Genomic DNA, 23,258 nt, shown 5'->3' with positions numbered 1-23,258 from the left:
GGGGCAAAAGTTGACTTTTTTCATCAACATTTCTTTTTGTAGAGCAGAATGTGTCACCAGGAGATATTACCAACAGATAATAAAATAAGCATGCTGAATAAATGCATGCCAAGTTATGCAGATAGACATTTCTTAAGCAAGTATTTTTCTCTATCTGTGTCTCAGCTACTATTTTAGGTGATATAGACATATTCATGAGCAAAACAGACAAAGATTCTGACCCTCATAAAAATTATATTCTACTTATAAATTTTTGCATGAGCCAGTTTTGAAACTGTACCGTGTGTGTGTGTGTGTGTGTGTGTGGGTGTGGGTGTGGGTGGGTGTGCTGTTGAATGTCAAAAATACCAAGAATCTTATTTATAAATATTCAGTGGTTTTCCAGGGACAAGGAGGCAAACTATTATGAATAAAGCCTGGAAGGAAAACAAACATTAATAGAAGAATTTTTCTAATTGGGTTGTGAATAATTGCTGTTTATTTTCTTAATTGAATTGAGCCCTTTCCACAAATATGCATCAAAATTCCATCACCAAAAATGATTAAACTTTCAGAGTTCAAGTCCCACCACTGACAAAAAAAAAAAGGGATGGAAACTGGCACTGCCTTCATTCACAGCTGTGAAGAGGTGCAGCGATGGAAGAGCCAGAGAAAAACAGTAACTCAGAAATGTCTGTAAGCCAATTATAGGAATTAAAGTGGGGGACCAATAAGACGATTTGTAAATGTCCGTTCCACAGATATTGGAAGCGAATCCTGGTACTGTGTTGAGGGCTCGGCGAGGCCAGGAAAGTGGAAAGCCTCTTTCCCCATACCGCACAGGCAGCTAAATGGGAGCAAGCGTATGGGGGGCTGCCTAGGTCCAAGGGTCTGAGAGTAAGCCAGGAGAAAGTCTACCTGTTCCTTGAGGAATAGGCAAGCGGTGGGGATAGGGACAGAGGCCAGAGAGGTTCCAGGAAAACAGCTTTTTATAAAGCAGGAATGCTGGAAGAAATCCAGAGAGCTTGGTCTGCGGAGTCAGGTCAGTGCTGAGGGCCGGGTTACCTTAGAAGGGTGACGTCCTGGGAGGAAGCGCAGCCAGAGAGGGAAGGAAAGCAGGGCTGGCCTGCAGTGGCCATCCAGATGTTTCAGAGAAGGGGCAGGGAGGGCCTCTCGGGCCTTTCTGTCCTCTGCTGGGTGCTGTCTGCAGGGGTGCAGCCGCTCAGCGTGAAGATGGGGTTGAGTCCACCATTTCTAATGGTGGCGCGAGGAGTCCGAAAAATAACGCATGTGTTTAGTGTGCACGCGGCATGACAGAGGCTTTAGTAATATGTAGAAGGAGAGGATTTACACATTTAGGGAAATCTAGAAGAATTGTTGAGCTTCAAGCTCTGCTGATGCTATGCTGTGATTTTGTGGTTCTCGAAGTTTCATTCCTTATTGGGTTCAAGTTTTAAACTACTTAGGAGAAAAGCATGATCATGTAATAATAAGCTGGCGATACTTGAAGGATGCAGTCTTGCTGAGTAACTAAAAATCATCTTTTAAAACAATAGCTGCCTAACGATGGTGTCATACTGATTGCCTATTTTGTAGTCATAAGCATTTGCTATTTCCACATCTATCAGTTACCTTGTATCTATAGTACTGATACTTGCCCCTTAAAATAACAAAGATAATCTTTTAGTAGTGGCTTTCTAGTGTGTTTTATCCCAATTTTCTATACATGTAAATTTCAAGGACTACACAGACATACATTATTATTTAGGACAATGATGCAATGATTTGAGAAAGTTTTATTGGGCCATTACTTTTGTCCCCATTTTTTACTTTTTTTTCTATCTTTTTTCTCCATGGCACATATAATTTGTTTTTCTCTCTGGCTATTTGAATAACAACAAAAAGGCTACGCTTGAGTTTTGACGCTATGTTTTGTTTAACTTCTGGCAAATTCTGAGCAGATGTTTTAATTTGAGGTTTTTAACGCTTGGAGAATCCTGTTTCTACTGTGGTTACTTAGCAAATGCAAATAGATGTGTGATAATTAGTGTAGACAATGGCAGACGTTTAATTTGTGTTTGGATTTCAACAGCAAGATGGCTTAGTTCTTTCATACCTTTTCTTTTCTGTTGGAGTGCAGGTGACACATGTCCAGTTAAATATAATTCCTTGATTTTCTTGAGGGGAAACTTAACCAGAGAAAAATTTAATGTTTCTGATGTCCTGTGTAATTTTCATTCCACATCTGAAACCTACATATTAGCATATGTGCAATGTACTTATAAAGATAGTATGCAACTGAAAACAATGTTTTGTCTCTTCAATAATAAAATAAGGTAGATTACTGATTTTCTTGAGTTCAGCAATTTGGGGTTTTATAATTTGCAAGGAGAAACTAGCATTTCTATTAAGGTGGAATGTGGAACTTCTGAATATACTTCAGTGAAACATCAAATACGAAATTATATATTTAAGCTGGGAGTTTAGCCTGGTGGTAGAGTGCTTGCCTAGTATGCACGAAGACTGGGTTTGATTCCTTGGTACCACATACATAGAAAAAGTCAGACGTGGTGCTGTGGCTCAAGTGGTAGAGCTCTAGCCTTGAGAAAACCCAAGCATAGGGCCCAGGTCCTGAGTTCAAGCCCCGGAACTGGCAAAAAAAGAAATTATATATTTAATATGTGCTTAATATTTGAAGTTTAGTAATACATTGAATATATATTTAAAATGGACTTTAACATTTCAGACCAAACACTGAGCATGATCAGCATTTTGATGGCTGTAAAAGTTTCAGAAGTAGTTAGGATTTCATGGGAAGATGGTTCAGGCCCAATCCCGAAGGAAAGAAACACTTTATGGTCACCAGGGAAGTGTGGCTGGTGGTGCTTTCTGAGAAGGACGGCTGGGGAGGGGAGCTGGAGGATGGCTGGGGAGGGGAGCTGGAGGACGGCTGGGAGGAGAGCTGGAGGACAGCTGGGAGGGGAGCTGGAGGACAGCTGGGAGGGGAGCTGGAGGACGACTGGGATGGGAGCTGGAGGACAACTGGGATGGGAGCTGGGGGAAGGCTGGGAGGAAGCTGGAGGACGGCTGGCATGGGAGCTGGAGGACAGCTGGGATGGGAGCTGGAGGACGGCTGGGATGGGAGCTGGAGGACGGCTGGGAGGGGAGCTGGAGGACGACTGGGAGGGGAGCTGGAGGACAGCTGGGAGGGGAGCTGGAGGACGGCTGGGAGGGGAGCTGGAGGACGGCTGGCATGGGAGCTGGAGGACGGCTGGGGAGGGGAGCTGGAGGACGGCTGGGAGGAGAGCTGGAGGACGGCTGGGATGGGAGCTGGAGGACGGCTGGGAGGGGAGCTGGAGGACGGCTGGGAGGGGAGCTGGAGGACGGCTGGGAGGAGAGCTGGAGGACGGCTGGGATGGGAGCTGGAGGACGGCCTGGAGGGGAGCTGGAGGACGGCTGGGAGGGGAGCTGGAGGACGGCTGGAAGGAGAGCTGGAGGACGGCTCTTCTTGCAGCACAGGGAGAGAGCGAGGAAGGCAGCCAAAGGGAGCAGCGTGGTACACGCCACAAATTCTTTTTTAAATCTTGACTCCTGACAAGCCTGATTGAACCTTACCTGAAAGCAAATTGAGTGAACACATACGTGCAATCGTGTGATTCATCTGTCTCGCACGCTGGTTCTCACCTCTCGGTGTAGGTGTTTTAGTGAGCGGTGACTGTGTACCAGCCCTGTGTCAGGTGCTGGAGACACTGCGATGGATAAGGAGACCAAGAGACAGCAGGCTGCCCTCTGCTTGACGGAGCTGGCCCTCCGCCATCACGCAGGAAAGCCAGGCCGCCGTCCAGGCTCTGTGGGGCTCGCGGGTGAACTCCTGAGGAAAGGGCACACGTGGAGGCCTGGGAGGGAGGCCTCGACCCACCGGCATTATGAGCTCTCTTCCCTTCTCAGTGCAGCTTGAACCCCGCTGTCTCGTCTCTCAGCACCAAATCGGACTGACAACATGGTTTGTTTTCTGTGGTTTGACCTTGGCCTTTCCTGGGTTTGTCATTAAACTACACAGAGCAGCATCTCAGGAAGCCATCTCATCGTGCATTAAAATGTGATAGCTGAGCTGGGCACTGGGGCTCACGCCTGAAATCCTAGCTACGCGGGAGGCTGAGATCTGAGGACCGAGGCTCAAAGCCAGCCTGGGCAGGAAAGCCCATGAGACTCATCTCCAATTAACCACTAGAAAAGGGGAAGTGGGGCTGTGGCTCCAGGGATAGGGCAGTAGTTTTGAGCTGAAGAGCTCAGAGACAGTGCCCAGGCCCAGAGTTCAAGTCCCATGGCTGACAAAAAAAAATATATGGTATGTAAAATATGGTGTGTGTGTGTGTGTGTGTGTGTGTGTGTGTGTGTGAGAGAGAGAGAGAGAGAGAGAGAGAGAGAGAGAGAGAGAGAGAGAGAGAGAGAGAGAGGCTAAAGAAAGAAAGAAAGAGGGAGAGAGAAAGAAATCTTGGTTTCACGTGAAGTATAGTATATTCCCGATCATAATGCGATCTTAAGGTGTGGTTCAGGCGCAAACTTATGCTGCACTTTCTCTTCACAACTCAGTTTTCTTAGCTCTCATACTGAGATCACAATACTTTTCTCCTTTCCCTGTTGCCAGGATTAAAGGCAGCAGTGTATTTTCGATCTGATAGACTGCTCAGTATACGTTTTCTTTAAATTTTAAAGTTCATGGTTTCCCCAGCTATTTATTAGGTGGAATCTATTTTTATAATTATTTTTAATAGCTATCCATAGGCAATTTGGGTTACAGTATTAGTTAGATACTTATTAATGAAGAGCTATTTCTCTTATTATTTTTCAATTACTATTTAGGACCTGGGGTTATTTTGTGTGTGAGAGAGAGACAATATAAGGGTGAAAGAGAAATGTGAGTGTAGGAAAAAAATAATTGGCTTGAGAAATCTGTTAAAATTCTTTATGATCTCAGATAATATAATTCTATCTGTACCAAGAGAACCAAGTTAGCTCATTTATTCCTGAATCCCTAGATTATATAAAACCACAGTGGTTGAACATAATAAACTCCTAGCTGGGAAACACAAAGGGAAAAATGTGCTCCAGAGCAAATGACTCATTTGTTGAAATTGACTGTAGATAATTTCTTTTATTAGCATAGGATGTGTGGCCCGTTTTTCTCCTGTGTGCCTACATTGCCTGTGGGAGGGGAGATGAGATTTTACCCCCTGCTGCCGTGCGCTCCGCCCAAGCCTGCTTTAGAGGCTCTTCGTGCTGGTTTCTATCTGAACTCTCGGGCCTCCTCAGCAGGGGCTTTGCAGTGTAACTCGGTGGAAGTTTGGGTTAGATGCGTGGTTCTGGCCTCCGGAGGTGAGGGAAGCCCTGACGCAGCTCGCGGCTCGCTTGTTTCCATCAACTCAGCACTGGATGTCGGAAGAGAGACACTCGGGGAGTTCCGTGGCGTGTCTAGGTGCAGCACAGGACACTGGATTACCTTTGAAGAGCTCAGATTAGGATTTTGTCTGGGCTCTATAAATATTATTATATATAACCTGGGTTCATCAGGACTGCCATATCTATGATAATCATGTAAATAATATGTGTGTATGTTCTATATTATATAGTTGTCCTATGTATATGACAATTCAGGTAAGGAATGACAAGTATAGAGTTTTTGTTGAAAAGGAGGATTAAAGGACTAGAGTTTTCCCTTACAGTATCATCCCGACACCCTGCTTAGTTGTGTTGACAGAGATGGATCATGGCTTCTGTCTTTCCTTCTTCTTTCCCCACCAATGCGCTTCTCATGAAGTTGCACCTTGGCGCACACCTCTGCCAAGACCCAGAGTGAAGACGCTCGGGTTGGTCCCGTGGCGAGGTAGCAGAGCAGAGCCATCCAGCCATTTTCCAGTGCATCTCTTATTTCAGGCTACTGTGCAGATGGGATTATCTTTAAGTAGTTGTCCAAAGGATTCGCTGTTCCACAAAGCAGTTTTAGCAACACAGGGTATCTTGATCCATGTCACCCTTCCCTCATTGTCCCCATTCCTCCACTGTCCGACTTTCACAGGACAGGCGTTGATGTCCGTGACTGCGCTAGAGTATGGGAAGGGCGCCATCGGGGCATTTAGGTCCTTGAAGGAGACTGGCTTCGTTGTCCTAGGAGGTCACTAAGATTCGTGTCTGATTTCATGCTGTTCGTAGACGAGTCTCTTCTGTGCGTATAAAAAACGCCACGTGGAAGAAGGAGGCCGCACGTCATGCTGCAGAGCACTGACGACGCCCCCGTGGTGACACGGGTGGAGAGGGAAGGAAAAGTCACAGAGACACGGGGGGACCAGCCTCCTGAAATGCATGCAAACTTTACCCCATGTCGTTGCTATTACTGTTGTCACTTACTATTTGTAGGTGGGGCACAGAGAGAGGAGCGCGGGGGAAGAAGGAGAAGTTCTGGGTATGTATCTCTTCTGTTGTCTACATTGTGAGAGAATTACAGCAGAGGAATGTCTTTTGCTTTATGGATTGAGCACCAACAGGACTGCGCCTTGGCATCTGAGTCAAGCAAATCGTGGACTTTCGTTCTCCTCTCCATATAAATCTATACATCGAAGGATATATCTCAAGAAGCGTGTGAGGAGTTTGCAACAATAACGTTGCGTCTTGTCTGTAGCATAATGTATGTAAATGCACACACACACACACACACACACGCGAGGATCAGGAGGGATACTCTCCCTCTAGTTGTGTAAACAGTGGCAGACATAAGGTTTATCTCTTTCCCCCCAAAACAACCAAACTAACTCTGCTTTGTTCACTGGGATGGTGTTGAGGGGCCTCATGTTTGCACACTGGGTTTGGGAATCTTGCGCTGCCCCTCCGAAGGCAGACAGACCCCAGAGCAGGTAGGCACGGAAAGACTGATAACATCCCAGCTCTGTGCCCCTGAGGCTTCACCTAGGACCTGCCTTCCATTCCTAACTCTCTGGCTGTGGAGGGTAGATAAGGAAAGTCCCTTTCCCCTCCCACCACATTCTTTAGCTGGACTGAGGGCGGGAGGGTTACCTCCAGAGGTGGGAGAGAGAAAATATTTCTAGAAGTGAAAGCCAGTACTCCTTATCTCTATATTCTGTCCATGTTTGTTTGTGAAGAGTTTAGGGCACCACAAATCTCCAAGAAACCCTGATAAGCTTCATTTGTAAATACTTTACAAATGGGCCAGCAGCATTGTCCTGTGTTAGAATAAAAGTGCCCGGACGGCGTCCAATCCCGAGTGAGGCACAGTAAACACTGGTGTGTAGTCAACTTCACCGGTACCGTCACCATCGCAGGGACGTCCTGTCTTACTCGGGGGTAAGGAGGCTTCCCCTCCGTGGAGAGCAGAAGCGTGCGCCTGCCTTGTTGGCCTTCCAGTCGAAGGGCACTCTGCACAGTGAGGCCGGCGGCAATCATGGGCGACTGCGTGGTGAGAATGCACCGCCTGTGTTCCCAAGGAATCTGCTTCCGTATGGAGAAAATTCCTCCGACAATCTAAGAAATAAGAAAGCGCACTTAGCCAGGCTTCTGGGCGGGGTGTGAACAGGAAAAGCTAAAGAAGCCAGATGTCAGAGTGCCAACCGTCTCTGGGCGGTGCTGGCTTCTGCCCCATCTTCTGCATCTGGATGCAGGTGGAGAGTATACCACATCCGCGTCACCAACTCAACTCAGTAAAGACTCGACACATTGGGCACTGAAGATAGAGCACAGTGCACAGGAACTCAAGAAGTTCAGTAATTAAATGGGAACCGATGTAGGCATTTAAAAGCAGTAAAGCAGGGGAGGAGTGAACACGAGAGTAGGAAGATAAAGCAAATGAACAAAACACAAGCCCCAGGTGCCTTGCAGAGGTCCTCACTCATTTACAGAGATCGCGCCTTTTCTAATTACATCGCTGGCCCGGCTCTCGTTAGCCTGGAAACTCGAGCCTGAAGGGAAGTCACGACAGACACTTCTCAGGTCCACCAGAGATCGAAGGACAAAACGATGAGTGTGAACAGTCTTCAGGTACGCGAGTGAGAGTGGGCGCAGGGCTGTGCATCTAGCCAATTCTAAAGCAGGATTCCGTTCAAAAGCTGTCGTGCCCACTGTTGTGTGACGTTGTGGCCTTCATGTAGGTGTGTGTGCATGGACGGGGGTAAAGAACACCGCGTGTGCGCTGTTCAACGCACCTGTGTTTGGCTTTTCTTGCAGATCGCTGCCAACTCCTGGGGGAAGTCCTGGGGAGAGGACGGCTACTTCAGGATTCTCCGAGGAGTCAACGAGTCTGACATTGAGAAGTTGATCATTGCAGCCTGGGGCCAACTGGCAAGTTCAGAGGAGGCGTAGGGGCCAAGCCCCAGAGTGCTCCCCTGAGGCCGTGCTCCCAAAAGTGCTCCCCTGAGGCCGAGCTCCCAAATGCTCCCCCAAATCCGTGCTCCCCAGAGTGCTCCCCAGAGTGCTCCCCCAGGCTGTCCTCCCCAGAGGGGTCCCCTGAGGCCGTCCTCCCCAGAGGCTCCCTCAGGCTGTGCTCCCCCAGGCCGTCCTCCCCAGAGGGCTCCCCCAGGCCGTGCTCCCCAGAGGGCTCCCCCAGGCCGTGCTCACCAGCGGTCAGCATCGCCTCTGTGTCCTCGTCGCTGTGGAAGCGCCGCGTCCCCCGGAGTGCGTTGCAAGCGTCCATGTTCATGTTTCACCCGGGTTCTGTTCCTTGGCCTCCTCCACACTTCCATTAATAAACGGTGGTGGAGGGGCTGACGCCGTTGGAGCTGTCAGGGTGTGGTTTTCTCTGTCTCCGTCTGTCTGCTGTCCACAGCGAGTGTGCAGGGTGGGTGTGACAGTGGCGCCCTGCCAGGCCTGTAGCTTGCACTCACGGTTGCACACCCTCTCCCACCTGAGCCCATTGCCATGGCCCTGCACCCTTTCGTTGCCTTCTGCTACTTTACAAGCCATGGATAACCGGCAAGCGTCATCCCACATAGTTGATTTTTAATTGGTTATGGTGAGAGTGAAGGGTCTCCCAAACTTCTTGCCCAGGCTGGCCTTGAGCCACGGTCTTTCCAGTGTCCCCCTCTGGAGTATCTGGGACTGCAGGCAGCCCCCAGCAACAATGCTGCCTTGATGCCCGTCTTTTTTTGTGCTGCCGGAAGAAGCAGAAAGTTTGCTCACTGCTCTCCCAAGTAAGCAGCTCACGCGCTGAGCCTGGCCTCGCCTTGCAGCCTGGCCTCTGGAGATGGCAGGACTGTGCAGCGGTTGGGAAGTGGAGACCAGGCCACGCAGGGGAGAGGGAGGAGCTGAGGAAGGCCAGAGCCTTCACACAGGCACGCTCGTAACCTCGGAAGACCCTGACTCTCCAGGAAAGTTGACTACGATTAGCTAGGAAACTGCATTTTGAACAGAAGTAATGTACTTTTATTCTCATTCCAGGTTCTTCTAGAGGCAGTCCCATGACCGCTCATTTATTTGGCTCTCAGATGGACCGCAGAGGGGGGGCTTGCCAGGCAGAGCCCACCGTGGGGAACGGGGAAATCTCTCGTTCCTTTTCTGTACAATCACCAGGGAGTAGTTGTACACAGGGTTTCAGTTGGCCACGTCCATTTATGAAGACACCGCATGTCCACTCCACCAGCCCAGGGCCTCCACCCACCCTCCAGTCATGGCCAAAGAAGCCAGGACCCTGCCTAGCAAACAGCCAGGGACTGGGAGGTGACTAAGGATTAGACAGAGGAGGAAGAATTCTAGGACATGTGTGCTGGGAAAGAGTTAGTTCAGCTTTTCTCTCCCTCCTTGACCAGCTAGGATGGTAGTAGGATGGGGTGTGGAAGAACCAGAACAAGGAAGCAGAAAGGTGGAAGGCAAGGTCTGTGTGGACCTGCAAAATGAAGGGCTCTACCTTCCCACGGGTCTAAAGTGACACATTTCTCCAACCCCTCCCCCTCGCTCCCCCCCCCTACGAACCCCCTCCCTACTGCCCCCCTCCCCAACAGGCCCTAAGAGTTAACTGCATCCAGAAAGCATTCAGAAAGGGCAAAACCACAGTCAGTGAGTTTTGCCACAGAAAATCAGACTAATATTATGTTTTCCCATTATAACAGATATATAATTAAACTAGAAATTGGACTAGAAGTTACACTGCATTTATTAGTGTGTATGTATTTAGCACTCACACACACACACACACACACACACACAGAAGGAGGGGAAAAGGGGAGAGAGGTAGAGGGGAAGGCATACAATACATGCGTCCTCTTCTTCATGGAAATGTTGAATGTAGAAGGCTTTCATTGCCAATAATGCTTAATGCCATGTTTGTTTCAAGCAGATATGTAATACATGCTTACTGGTGATGAGCTAGTATTTTAAGCACAAATTATAAATGAATGAATTATTGCAAAGTGTTGTGATCATTCCAGTATTTGGACAAAATTTTAAATCAGGAAGGTCTGCGGAATGAGCTCATCATGATGAAGCCTAAGAAAGCGAAGAGCAGTTGAGTTTTAATAGCACCAGACACTTGATAGAGGCTGTTCTAATGCAAGTGCACAGCGAGTTGCTACCAAAATGGAGACAGCTCCTTCCTGACTGATAATGTAAAACACTGGATTGATGAACCTGAGTCCTTCTGAAGTCTGGACAGAAGTGCAAATAAGAAAAGAATGACCATTTCTGCTGATATTTTTAGTCTAATAAAGTCCAAATCAATGATAAAAGTTTGATTTTAGCAAAGAAAAAGAAGGCACGTGCATGGGCTAGGAATGTGGCCTAGTGGTAGAGTGCTGGCCTAGCATGCTTGAGGGCCCGGGTTCCGTTCCCAGCACCACACAAACAAACAACAACACAAAAGGCAAACACAAGTTTTAGAGTCTTTGTTCATAAACACAGGGAGCAAGAGCCAGAACAGCAGGAGTTTTGCCTTCTGGCTTCACAATGCTCTGTATGAAATCTAATTTAGACTTGGGAAAAATTATATTGCCACCAGAGCTAGCTTTGTACTTTAAGCATTAATGAAAAAAAAAAGATCTTTTCAGTGAAGGAAAGAATAATCCTTAGAAAAGGGGGGAAAAACAAAAGATGTAATGACTTGGATTTTTTTTTCTCCAGGGGAATTGGTGGCTCAGGTGAAGGAGGTATTACTTACTGTACAACTGTTTGGATCATCAAACTTCCTCTGCTTGTCAACACAATTCTCCAATGTCCCCATGTACTTTGCTTTCTGGAAAATAATTTAAACATTTGAATTAATTGTATGGTTAGGCTCACACAAAAATTTGTGTATTTGTATACTATATAGATAATATTACGTTTAAAAGATGTAAGAGATAGTGCAAATATAGAAAACATCACTCCCCCTCCTCTTATAGACATGAAGCTACAGTGTTAGAACTACGTATCGTGAGATATTGTATCTATGTAGTATTAGCGTTTGAATTCACCTGCTAAGCCCTCTCAAAACCCAACTGACAGCGCTAAGCAGAATAATTAGGCGTATCGACTTCTTCACGATCCACCTAGGATTCTGGTATCCAGTTGGTCTCCCTTGGGGAGGCTCACAGTGCGAGCCTATTTGAGAAGCCACTTTGGGACAGGCTCTCACACGGGAAGCTGCCTGGCCATCTCCCCCCCAGGAAGCTCACAGGGCGCCACTGACTCAGGGGAATGTGACACAGCCCGGCCCAGAGATGAGGCCACCAGGGTTGGCTCCTTGCTCTCCTCCCCTGCGGTGTCGCCCAGCTTTAGTCTTTCTCCTGGTGTGTCATGGGGACGAGTCACGGGTGTGAAGCTTCAGGCTTTGCAGCTCCCGCCTCTGACAGCGGTGGACCAGCGACACCAACAGTAGCCACACGTGTGTGAGAAACGAATTCCTGGGCCACATCAGACCTTGTTTCACAGAGACCCTGGCGTGGATGTCCACCAGACTGGCCTCCCAGCCCCCGGAGGTGGCACAGCAGACGCGGTGCCCTGCCTCTCCTGTGAGCACAGAGCATCTCAGGAGGGACTTTGGCTGGTTTGGCGGCCACCACAGCTCCTGGATGGGGGACTAAAGGCAGGAAATGGAAATTACACTCGGCTTGGCCACAGCAGCACATCCTGTCAGGGAGAGGAGCCATAGCAGTCACGAGGGGCCGAGCTGCAGAGCTGCAGCACTGCAGAGCTGGCTCCACACAGCCAGAGGCCCCCGCCCCACACAAACACCACCGCAAGCTACACTTGCCTCCCAGCACTTCTTCTAGTTGGCTCGCTTCATTTGGCAGGACAGGGATTAGAACTCAGAGCCTCGCCCATGTTGGGAATGCATTCTACCTATGCCCTGTGTACGGCCTCCTTGTGTTGGTGGTGGTGGTGGTGACGAAGATAAAAAAAAAAAGTGAAGAGACGAAGGGGAGAACTGCAGCCATGACTTCGTATTGAAGGACACTGAGGTGGGGTGGCTGTGGGAGGGAGAGGTGAGAGTACTGAGAGAGGAGACCTCACCCAAGACACATGGTCTTTGTGAACAGTTGTGTTGAGCGGTAAGTCCTTCATGAACCCAGGTCATGGTCATTAAAACAGAATCTTAAAAAATTAGAAAAGAAAAGCAGCGAGGTTCCTGAGAGGCAGTCCAGCTCCGGGCAGTGCTGCAGCTGATTTCGTGTTGCCCAGTTCTCTGCGCAGGCGCGAGTTCAGAGGGATGGGCTGCATAGGGAGAGCGGGGGGTGTGCTGAGGTGCTCGGATGCTCGCACCCCTGCAAGGATGGGCAGCCAACTGTGGTCTGATCTTATGAGCCAGTCTGTTAATCCCTCTCCCTCTCTCCCTCCCTCCTTCCTTCCCTCCCTCCCTCCCTACTCTATCTCTCTCTTTCTCCCCCACCCCATCAATCCATGGATGGTTTGATCTAGTTCCACCTCTCTCCACAGACACACACACTCTTAGCTCTGTGTCTCCAGAGACCCCAGATTTACATGTGGATGCAATTCTTCCATCAGCATGGGGGAATTTCCATGGCCCATCGACAGCATGAGAGGCCCAGAGAAATAAGCATTTTTGTACACCGAGTAGGAGAAAGCTATGTCCATTTGGCAGTCCCACACTCAAAATGATCTTTTAAAACTCATTTAAATACAAAATCTGAAGTAACCTTCACTTAGACTTTATTGTAAACTGGAGAGTGTGCACCCAGGAAAGCGAGAAAAGAGGAGATTGTAGAAACACTCACCCCTCAGTATTCCTTTATAATTGAAAATCAGGGAGAAAGTAAAACATGAAAATCAAGTCATATCAACCATCAATTTAAAGTGCTTGAATTCTTCTGCCTTATCTATAAAAAAGTCAAGCTCCCCCAGGACCGAGAGCACAGGCCTGCCATTCTGCACTGCAGAGCATGGGCCTGAGACAGGAGAACTGAGAGTTCGAGGTCAGACTGAGCTAGCTAGTGAGATCCTGCCTCAACAACAGACAGCACTGAAATGCCCAAGACAAGACAAGGAAGAAGACGGCAAGAAGCAATGGCAGAGAAAAGGAGGAATAAGAAACAAAAAGGCTGCGTTAGAGTGTGCCATGCAAGAGCCACAGGGTGAGACTGGGAGGAGAGGGGCAGGTCTTCAACTTCCTCCAGTCCTCTCACTGATTGGTTTCCTCCTCTGTTCCACTCGCAGCAACTGAGGAGTGGGTAACTGCACTCGGTGAGGAAATGAGCTTCCACGCACCATGGAAGCTGAAGGCGAGCAAAATAATCATTCAGTGAAGGCTTCGGAACGTATCTCTTTGTATCCATGAAGGAAGAGATGTTCATCCTGTAGGACAGAATGGAGAATCCCCTGCACACACACGCAGGAATCACTCAAGAAGGAGCTCCTTACACCGAGGAATGAAACCACAGGAGGACTCGCAAAGGGAGTATGGCGGAGGGAAAACTGACGTCCTCACCTATCCTGCCTCCTCTCTGTGTGCGTGCCTCATCTGACTCCATTGTATTCGGCTCAAATGGAAGCTCCTGTGGAGATCGCAGGATATCATATTGGTAATAGAGCCTTCTCTAAAGAAGCTCATGTTTGTCCCACAATACATTCACTCTTCTTGCCCCCCAGCCCGTAAAGACCTCATTTGACTATTAAAATGCAGCATTTATTTGTAGAGAGGGGCCATGGAGGGCCGTGTGGGTAGGAACTCTGCCAGTAGAACTGGAGTTTTACTTGAGCAAATCTCTGTGAGACGGACAGCCTCGGTTGACAGATGTCATCATAAATACGGTAGGTGCGTGCGAGCTCTGTGTCGTCACCACTGCGAGCTCTCTTTATGCTGCCGTGTCTTCTTGATCCCCACTCTCACTGGTGTCTCGGGTTGTCCACGAGAGTATGACTTCCTCCCTCCCCACTTCCCACATCTTGATATTTGCGAGCAGGCATGATGGTTAATGGAAAGGCATCTGATGTGGACACCGGGCCCCCATTTCCTTCCACCTTCTCCCTCCTCCGTCTGGAGTAAACCATCACTCGCCCTGTTTTCCTCCCCCCTTCTCCACAGCCTCTCTCACACCCTGCTCTGTGTCTTGGATGCTCACATCTTTCTCAGGTAGCTGGTGGCATCTGGATGTACAGCTGCCCATTGGGCTGGAAAAGGAGCGATGGAGCCTGGCTCTGTGCAGAACCAGGAAGAAGAGGCCGGTCTCCTCCCCAGTGGAGCGGGGGCCATTCACAAGCCCTGCTGGGTGGCCTCCCGTGTTTTCCTCCTGCAGACTGGCTGTCTCTTCTCACGTCCACGGTGGCATACAGATTTTCTGGGAACTTGCCATACCTCCACTGTGTGTTATGGCAGACCATAGGCCTCTGGTGTTCTATCCATGAAAGGAAGCAGTATCTAGTCAGAAATCATACATTGCTTCATTTTTGCACCTTTCAAAAATTGCTTTTCTGGCTTTAAGAAATCATAAACCAAGAAATGATATTTGCGTGCACACCAAACAATAGTTGTGTTATGTAACTGGACGGACGCGAGGCCTTGGTAAAGACAGCGGTCACCGATTGCCGGTCCCCGTGGGGCTGGAGCAGCATGCCGGCCTGTTTGCCCTCTGATGCAGCTCCCTTCCTCACAGCGCTCGGGGCTTTCTGGAGAACTAAAAGGTCCAGGCAGCTGGGAAAACCTTCAGCTCAAAAGGACAAAATGGAGGCATTTAGCTCCCTGCGGACCAAAGGAACCTCAATCAGGCCGGCAAGCACGAACCCCCATGGCGCTGGAATCCTTAGCTCTGACACAGAAAAGGTTGGCCGAGGCTCAGTGAAAAGCCAAACAGGGTTGAAAGCCAGTGGTAATTTTTGACCAGCAAATTATCAAGGCACAATCCACGTGTTGAAATAAATCCCATTTAATTTAATACTCGGGAAAATGACGGTGTTTTTCTAATACCATTTCGAGACAGTTAAGGCACTGAAATGTTGCTTCTCCATAATTCCCCAGTTGTAGACAAGGACTGCTAAATAACCCGTCCACGTGTCTGCACTATGGAAGTGCACCGGGGGTTGGGCTGCCGCTGGATGCATCTGGCTGGGCACCACTGGCTCAGGCCATCATCACAGTTGCTTGGAAGACTGAGATTGGAAGGTTCGCAGTTTGAAACCAGCTAGGCAGGAAGTTCATTGGGCCTCTTCTCACTCCGCGCTGGGCTGGCGACACATACCTGGTAGATCTGGAAGACCGTGGGACCCCGGCACCCTGGGCAGAAAGAAATGTCCTCTGAGGAAGGAAGACCAGACACAGTGGCTTGCTCCTGTGATTCCAGAAATAGTGGGAAGCTTGGAAAAGACGGGATGTGAGAAGAGCGGGGCGAGCTCCACAAGGGTGGTGTTCTGAGAAGAAAGGGGAAGAGCTCTACAAGGCTGGTGTTGGGAGAAGAAAGGGGAAGAGCTCTACAAGGCTGGTGTTGGGAGGGATGCTTTGGAATAGGACACAAAAGGCAAAAATGAGCAAATTAAGACTACATCAACCTAAAGTATTTCTTCATGGCCAAAGAAATATAATGAGAAGGCAGCCACACTATGGAAGAAATACTTGCAAAACTTATATCCACTTAGGGATTCATTTTTAAAATGGACTAAGGGGCCATGAGTCTGGCCCAGTGGTAGAGTGCTTGCCTAGCATGCACAAAGACCTGGGTTCAATTCCTCGGTACCACATACACAGAAAAAGCCAGAAGTGGTACTGAGGCTCAAGTGGCAGAGTGCTAGCTTGGAGGAAAAATCCCAAGGACAGTGTTCAAGCCCCAGGACTGGAATAAAATAAAATAAAACAAAATGGACTAAGAACTCGAATAAACCTCTCTCACAAGAAAACACACACATGGGCAGCAAAAGGATGAGAAGCTGCCAATCACCAGGGAAATGCAAATTAAAACCACAAAGAGATAAGACCTCACACTAATTAGGAAGGCTGTTTTCAAAATGTCAAGAGATGTAACAGGTGTTTGCAAAGATTTAGGGGAAAAGGAATCTTCCTATGTTGTTTGTAGGAATATAAATTGGTACAATCACATGGAAAACATGAAATTTCTTTATCAATATTAATGATATACCTATGAGATGAGCCAACAATCCAAAATCTGTATACCTGTGTGCCCACGCTCACACACCAGTGCACACACAAACATGACGGCAACAAAAACTAGTATATCAAAGAGATATCTGCACTGTCCTTTGCCACATTATTTCATAAAACCTGAGCTATGGGATCGACCTATGTCCTTCAACAGACGAATGGGTGAAAAACCAGGGGTTAAACGTGTGATGGAATGCTATTCAGACTTCCATGGAAAGGACATTCTGACCTTAATACTGTGTGAGTGAATGTTGAAGCCCTTATTTGTTATGGTCAATAAAGGAAGTCAAGCAAAGGAAGACAAATCCTGCACAAGCTCATTTATAACAGGAGCCAGGAAGTGTGCGCCAGAAGCAGAGTGCAGAGAGGTGATGACTAGGATCCAGGGTGCTGAGCAGTGAAATGTCGATGGAAGGGTCCACACCGACTGCTTCACAGGTATTAAGCTCTGGAGACCCAACGCCTGACAGAGACCGGAGTTAGTAATACAACAGATTCTGCACTTGACATGTGCTTAGCTACCGTGTCTTCTCCAAAGTCGTAGTGCAGGCTTGCAGTCTTCATTTCATAATGGATACATAAACCAAAATATGCCGGACATTACGGCAGATAGCACCGCAGGTTAGTGTAATCCAAGTTACCAATATCTTGGAGACACATCATTTTGTCAGCTGTGGCTCATAAAGCTGGAAAATTGAAGCCCCAGAAAGCACAAAACCAGCTGTAACATGCCTGTGTCTCAAGACTAATTCAAAGGGCTCATCTTCCAAGAACTTTTGATAGCAGCCCATTCCATAAAGCACGCTTCCCTGGGTCCTGTCATTATCTTAATGACACCATCGTCTCGCAGAGGGGCAGGCTTAGTGCCACAAAAGGCCAAGGGAAATTTTGTGCCGAGGTCTCTGGGGGCGGGAGAGAGGGGACATTTCAGGAGGACGTCATCTAGGACTCCTGAGGATGGCAGACGTCTCCCTGGAGCTCAACTTCCTCTAGTCAGATTTTGACTTTTGGTATCTGTTCCTCACATCCAGTAGCCACTCAACGAAGTGCTAGGAAAAACTACTTTCCGTCTCTCGGGAGCAGTACAAATGACCACCGAGAGGGAACCCAGGCCAGGGTGGTGTCCCGAAAGGCCACCCTGTGATGGAAGGCCACTCCTGAGGTCCAGAGGGGTCCCTTCCACTTCCTCTAGAAGCAGGCCTGACACTCAGCGCTGGGTAGACGATTAGGGGAAAGATGGTGATTTTGCCTATCACCACAAACAAGTTCAAATACCTTGGAGTTCCAGGGTTCGTGGAACCTGCTATTATGTTAACCTGCTATTAATATCAGTAATTTTCACAGTGAGGATCTGAGTCATTGAAAAAGGCTTTCATTCCTCCCGGATGGCTTTTATTTAATATGCTACATGACGTGCAGTAAAACCTTTGGGTTTAATAAGAGGCAGCCACGAGCCGCTAAAATATACCAACAGCGGTTTATAATATCCAGTTTCTATGAGAGAGCTCTGTGGCCTTGTGTATGTGACTAAGTTCTCATGTGCGATGTGTGGAGCGGGTTGCCTGGAGGCTGGACTAGAATGTCCGCAGAGCTGTCCACACAGGGGCTTGCAGGGAAGACGAGTAATCGCCATGATTCAGCCTGGGCGCGCACGTGTGTGTACACACACACACACACACACACACACACACACACACACACCATCACTTAAGGTTTCAGTCTGTGTAGTATCTCTGTCTGCAATCTCACACGCACTCCCGGTGAGTGTAGTCCTCCATTTTTTTATAGTGAGCCCTCGGCAGCAGGGTGTTCTATCAGAATGGGTGCTGGAGTGGGGAGGCAGCAGAGGGGCACGGCGGCTCTGGTGCCATCCCGGCTTTCAGCACGTTGTCTCTGGGTGGCAGGTCAGGGAGAATTGCCGCCTCCCGTGCACTCATGCTTTTCTAGGTGGAGGCATGCTTCCTTTTAAGCCTGTGTTGCCTTGGAGATTTGAAGGTCGAATGGATTCTGAGTATTTTGCTTGGCCTGGATGCCTGCAGGACAGGTTATTTTCCAGCCTCTTCAGGGCCCTGGGTGACTCCTGTGCACCTGGGCACCTCCAGAGTTAGCCCATCTCGGCCGGGCCTCTGCCTAAGCCCAGGCTCCTTGGCATCCATTGTCCTCTGTGTCTGGGGGTGGCTTGTTACTATTTGTCCGTATCGCCGAGGTGTGTCTCCTCTGCTAATGCCTCCTGTTGTGTCTCACTGAACTGTGCCTGCACACGACACTGCAAGGGTTCAAGGTTGGACTTTAGTACGTCCACTGCCACAGTGTCAGCTTCCTGTGCTGGAAAAGCTGGTCAGTCCAAACACAATGAAATTCACGTCTTATGTGAAGTGAGACACTGGAATCAAGGTTTTGGTTTTGAATAATGATGCGAGAATTCAGTTTCTGGTTTCTGTCTTTCAGCTCGATTTCTCTGAAGTTGGGTCTTTGCTCAACGAGGCCTTGTGTATGAGAAAGTTTTCTTAATTCATGTATCCATTTACTTATTGGCTTATTTTTTCTTTGGTACTTACTTTTATTTTTAGGTCTTATTACATTCCAGGCATTCATCTCTTCTCTGATGATGCCAGCGAACATTTTCCTCCTATTCTGTAAGATGTCTCTTCTGCTCTGCCAAAGTTTCAAAATCAGAAACCAATTGGTTCACTAGGTCTTGGTCTTATTTACTGTGCTAGAACTCGATTCAGGAAGTTATTGTTTGTCCTACACTTCCAATTTCAAAGTTTCAGGTCTGACACGAAGGTGTTGGATCCCTTTTGAATTGATTTTCCCACAGTGTTTTGAGCAACAGGTATGAAAAGGTCGTGCTGAGAACCATCTTTAAAAATGAGAAGGAGACAAAGGGAGTGGGGAGGGACAACCGCAAAGAGCAGCGGGCAGTGAACGAGAAGAGAAGATGGACAACTCCGGGGTGCTAATGGGAACAGGCCACTGGAGGCTGCCTTCTCCTTAGCCGGAGGGTCCCACCTCTGCCCCCAGCAGGACAGAGCATTCCTCTCCTCAGCTCCCCTTGCCGAGCGTGCTGTGACCACTCTGAGCCCATCACTGCGCCCAACAGATACCCAGGGCTGGGGGGTTTAGCCCTGGGGCCCAGTCCTGGGTCTCTCACGCCGTGCCAGCAGCCGAGCTGGAGGAGCTCAGACGGAGCGGATGATACGGGCATGGCGGTGCCTCCACGCTCGAGGGCACTGCTCAGAGACGGCCAGAGTTCTGGCACTGTGTTCCTCAAACCGGTCCAGCAGTCCTCGAGACATCAGCGTTGCTGATGCCTGTGTCTCAGACGAGGGCAGGAACAGGGTCTCCCTGCCAAGGTCTGTGTGAGAGGTAGTATTTATAGAGTACTGCTCCTGCTGTACTCACTCCAAAGCTGACGGGGACCAGTGGATTCTCTTTCCAAACCATGAGGGCCTGACCTGAGTACAAAGGTCTAACGAGCTCTGCTCAGTCAGCAGATACCTGTTGCAAGAAACCAGCTTACCTTTCTCATAATACGCACTGATATTCAGTTCCCTTCATTCTACGGAACCCTGGCTGTTCTCCAACTTTCAATACCTCATTTACCCATGATTTACATCCATTTACCCAGCCCCATGATTATAGGCTGGGTAAATGAATGTGCCAACCTCAATGTTTTTTCCTTCCTTTTTAGTCACTTACAAAGGTTTTCAATGTCCTGTTTTACCACCAGTGGAAAGCTCAGAGTGGCACAGAAACTCCCCCTCAGTCGGCGAGTGATAATTCTGCCTCCGGTGGGTTTCCTAGGCAACTGACATTTTCTTCCGGAACATGGCTTTAGTCACAGTTTGAGCCCCTTCTATCATTTTTGACATCTGGGTCTGGGAAATATTTTATGTTTTGTTTTTTTCAGAGGTTTGTTAGTCTGTGGGACTGAGAACATGTTGAAGACCAGTCTTGAAATAGGCTAAAAAAAAAAAAAAGGATGGAAGACTGCTTTCTGGGAATTTGTTTGAAAATCGAGGTTTTCTTTTTCTTTCAAATTTGGAATGTTTGCCTCTAATTATGAAGATCATCTCTGTCAGTTAGGTTTGTGGGGAAGCCCCCCGATGCCAGCTCATCTGCAGTGCTCTCAGGTTTGGCAGGATGGCTTAGTCGACACGTGGTCCTGGCCACAAGCCCTGAAGTGATGTGGGGCCTCTATCCTCCATGCCGTCGCTTCTCTGAGGCACTTCGTGGCCAGTCCTGGGTATTGGGATTGTGTTCCTCAGTTTCCCCTTTTGTGTCTCGAAGGGCCTCGAACCAGGAACCCTCACGGGGCCTTCCTGTGCCTCTCCCTGCATCCACGTGGCACAGGCTCAAGGCCCTAAACAGACGGGCAGATCTACTGCGTTTGTCCTGCTCTGCAAGGTGCCAGGGAGAGGACTGTATGTGGGAGTTTTCTGAGTAGAAGCCCTGTATGAGGATGAGTGTCCATCAACTTGAGGAGTATTTGAGTGTCTGTGTATGAAATCAGAGCCCCAGACCACTCACAGACCTTGAGCTGAAGAGCCCAGGGACAAGGCTCAGGCCCAGGATGAGGGCAATAGCCGTGAGCTGAAGGGCTCAGCGACAGCCCCCACGTCTAGTTCAAGCCCCAGGACCCACCAAAACAACAACACCAACAACAAAAAACCTTCAGGGCATCGCTTATCTTTTGAGTGCGTGTCAACTTAATAGTACAAGGTTTTAGTCTGCATTTATTTCCCTGTGCACCGTGGGCTTCATTTATCAATTAGCTATATGTCTTGAAAAATTCAAACTCTCCTTGCTCATTTTTAAACAGGGGTATTTGTTCCCAAGAGCTTGAGCATTTTGATTAGCTTCCCCCCTTGACCGTGGTAGGGCTTGAACTCAGGAGCTGAGCTCTGTCCCCAGCTCTTTTGCTCAGGGTTAGCACTCTACCGCTTGGAGCCCCAGCTCTATCTCTGCTTTTCTAGTGGTCAACTGCAGAAAAGAGTCTCATGGACTTTCTTGCCTGGGCTTTGAACTGTGATCTTCAGGTGTCAACCTCCTGAGTAGATAGGATTACAGACACCAACACCCAGCTTCTTGATTATTTTCTATATTAGCCCCTTATTCACCCATGATTCGCAAATATTTTCCCCTGGACTGCAGTGGTTCTTCAGTCTTATTTCCTTTGCTGTGCAGGTCTTTGTTTAATGCAATCTCATTTGCTTATTTGTGCTTTCGCCACGTCTGTTTGTGAGATCACATCCAATTTCATGAAATTTCACCCCTATGTTCTTTTTCAATAAGGTTTTAGGGTTAAAACCTTGAGAAAGCTCAAGGAGAGTGCCTAGGCCCTGAGCCCCCCAAGACTAGCAAAAAAACCCCAATCAACCTACCCCCACCCCAAAATAAAACAATGTTTGTCACATTACATAAAACAAATGGAGTCAACTATTGATCCCGTAAACAAAAATTTCTTAAAAAACAACCCTCGAAGATTCAAGGGTCTTAATTATGGATGGCTCCCACCTGTCACACTGTATTAGCTAAATGGAAGCATGGAGCTCGTGGTGGACATGGAGAGGAGAGGGGTCCGCCCGCGGAGAGCGCTCCACCCCCTGAGAAAGCAGTCTGTCTGCCATGTGGCTTCCAGCCTTTGGGATGGAGCCCTTGTTAGCATGTCAAGTACTGACCGTCCATCATCTTCAGAGAACCAGTCCATCCACTGCCTAGAGTATCCATCTTGGTAAACCTTGATTCATAGCAGACTCAGAAGCAGGCTTTCCATGATCACCAGAAGATGGGGATTTGTGTGTTCTTTTCACTATCCTACCCGGGTGCCTGGAGCGAGAACAATGCACATAGGAAATAAACATGGAGGAGTAAATTAGGGGGCACTCTGCCCTCCTCCTCCTGAGTCTAAAGGAGCTGTCACCTCTACAGCCGTGCTGTGGTCCAGGAACACCCACGAACACTGCTTGGGAGTGGTCAGAGGTGGCCAAGGAGGTGTGGCCCGGTCTCTGCTTTAGTGGCCACGAGATGAGAATCACAGAGAAGGGAGCTGAGGCCAGGCCCCGGCGGCCGGCCTCTCCCTTACCTGGGCTGGGGTCTCGCGCATGGCGGGCTTTACTAAGTCACCTCTCCCACGATTCGTCTTTCCTCTCTCTGGGACCTACGGTTGTTACCTTGGTTATTATCTTAGTCTTATGATCTCATTAATCTTAATATGTTCATCTTAACATCCTCACATCTTTATCTCTTAATGTAAGTCTTCATATGGGTCTTGATAGCACAGTCTTCCTATGTCCGTTCAGTTAGCCGTAACTTGACTCGGCAGTCTGGGGCAGCGTCTAAACTCCAGGCCTTCGTTCCCTGCACCTCTGGGAGCCTGGAGCTGCTGTGTGGCAGATGCAGCTTCTGGTGGGGAGGTTTCCTGCTGTGCGGCAGATGCACAGGGGGAGGTTTCCTGGCCTTTGTGGATGGGAGCTTCTTGCACTCAGGTGGGGGGGCAGGCACGGCACGGGGGCCTCGCAGTCCTTTTATAGAGGCACCCATTCCACTCGCACAAGGGCTCCAACCTGAAGGAGCGGCCGTGCTGTGGGCCCTGCCTCTAAGGCTGTGGCTGGGGTCTGGGAGTGACAGGGGCCTGGGGACCACAGAAGAGGCTGCCTGGACTTCTCTGTAGGCCAGGAGCACCGGAGGACGCACT

General features: G+C 48.7%; 1 protein-coding gene across 1 annotated transcript in view; it reads left to right on the top strand.

Annotated features, from left to right (window-relative positions):
* The window catches only part of Tinag (tubulointerstitial nephritis antigen), a 34,881-nt gene extending 26,435 nt beyond the window's left edge, over positions 1–8,446 (top strand). The window contains exons 10-11 of the mRNA XM_090355471.1: positions 6,394–6,439; positions 8,212–8,446. Of these exons, the coding sequence (XP_090211597.1) occupies positions 6,394–6,439; positions 8,212–8,346 (181 nt within the window). The 3' untranslated portion in view covers positions 8,347–8,446. The remainder of the gene's footprint in view (positions 1–6,393; positions 6,440–8,211) is intronic.
* The last annotated feature ends 14,812 nt before the right edge of the window (positions 8,447–23,258 follow it).

Source organism: Megascapheus bottae, chromosome 22, assembly GCF_031878675.1.
Source record: "Megascapheus bottae isolate mThoBot1 chromosome 22, mThoBot2.hap1, whole genome shotgun sequence".
NCBI lineage: Eukaryota > Metazoa > Chordata > Mammalia > Rodentia > Geomyidae > Megascapheus > Megascapheus bottae.
Note: the sequence above shows the minus strand (reverse complement) of the source record. Positions and strands in the feature narration are given on the sequence as shown.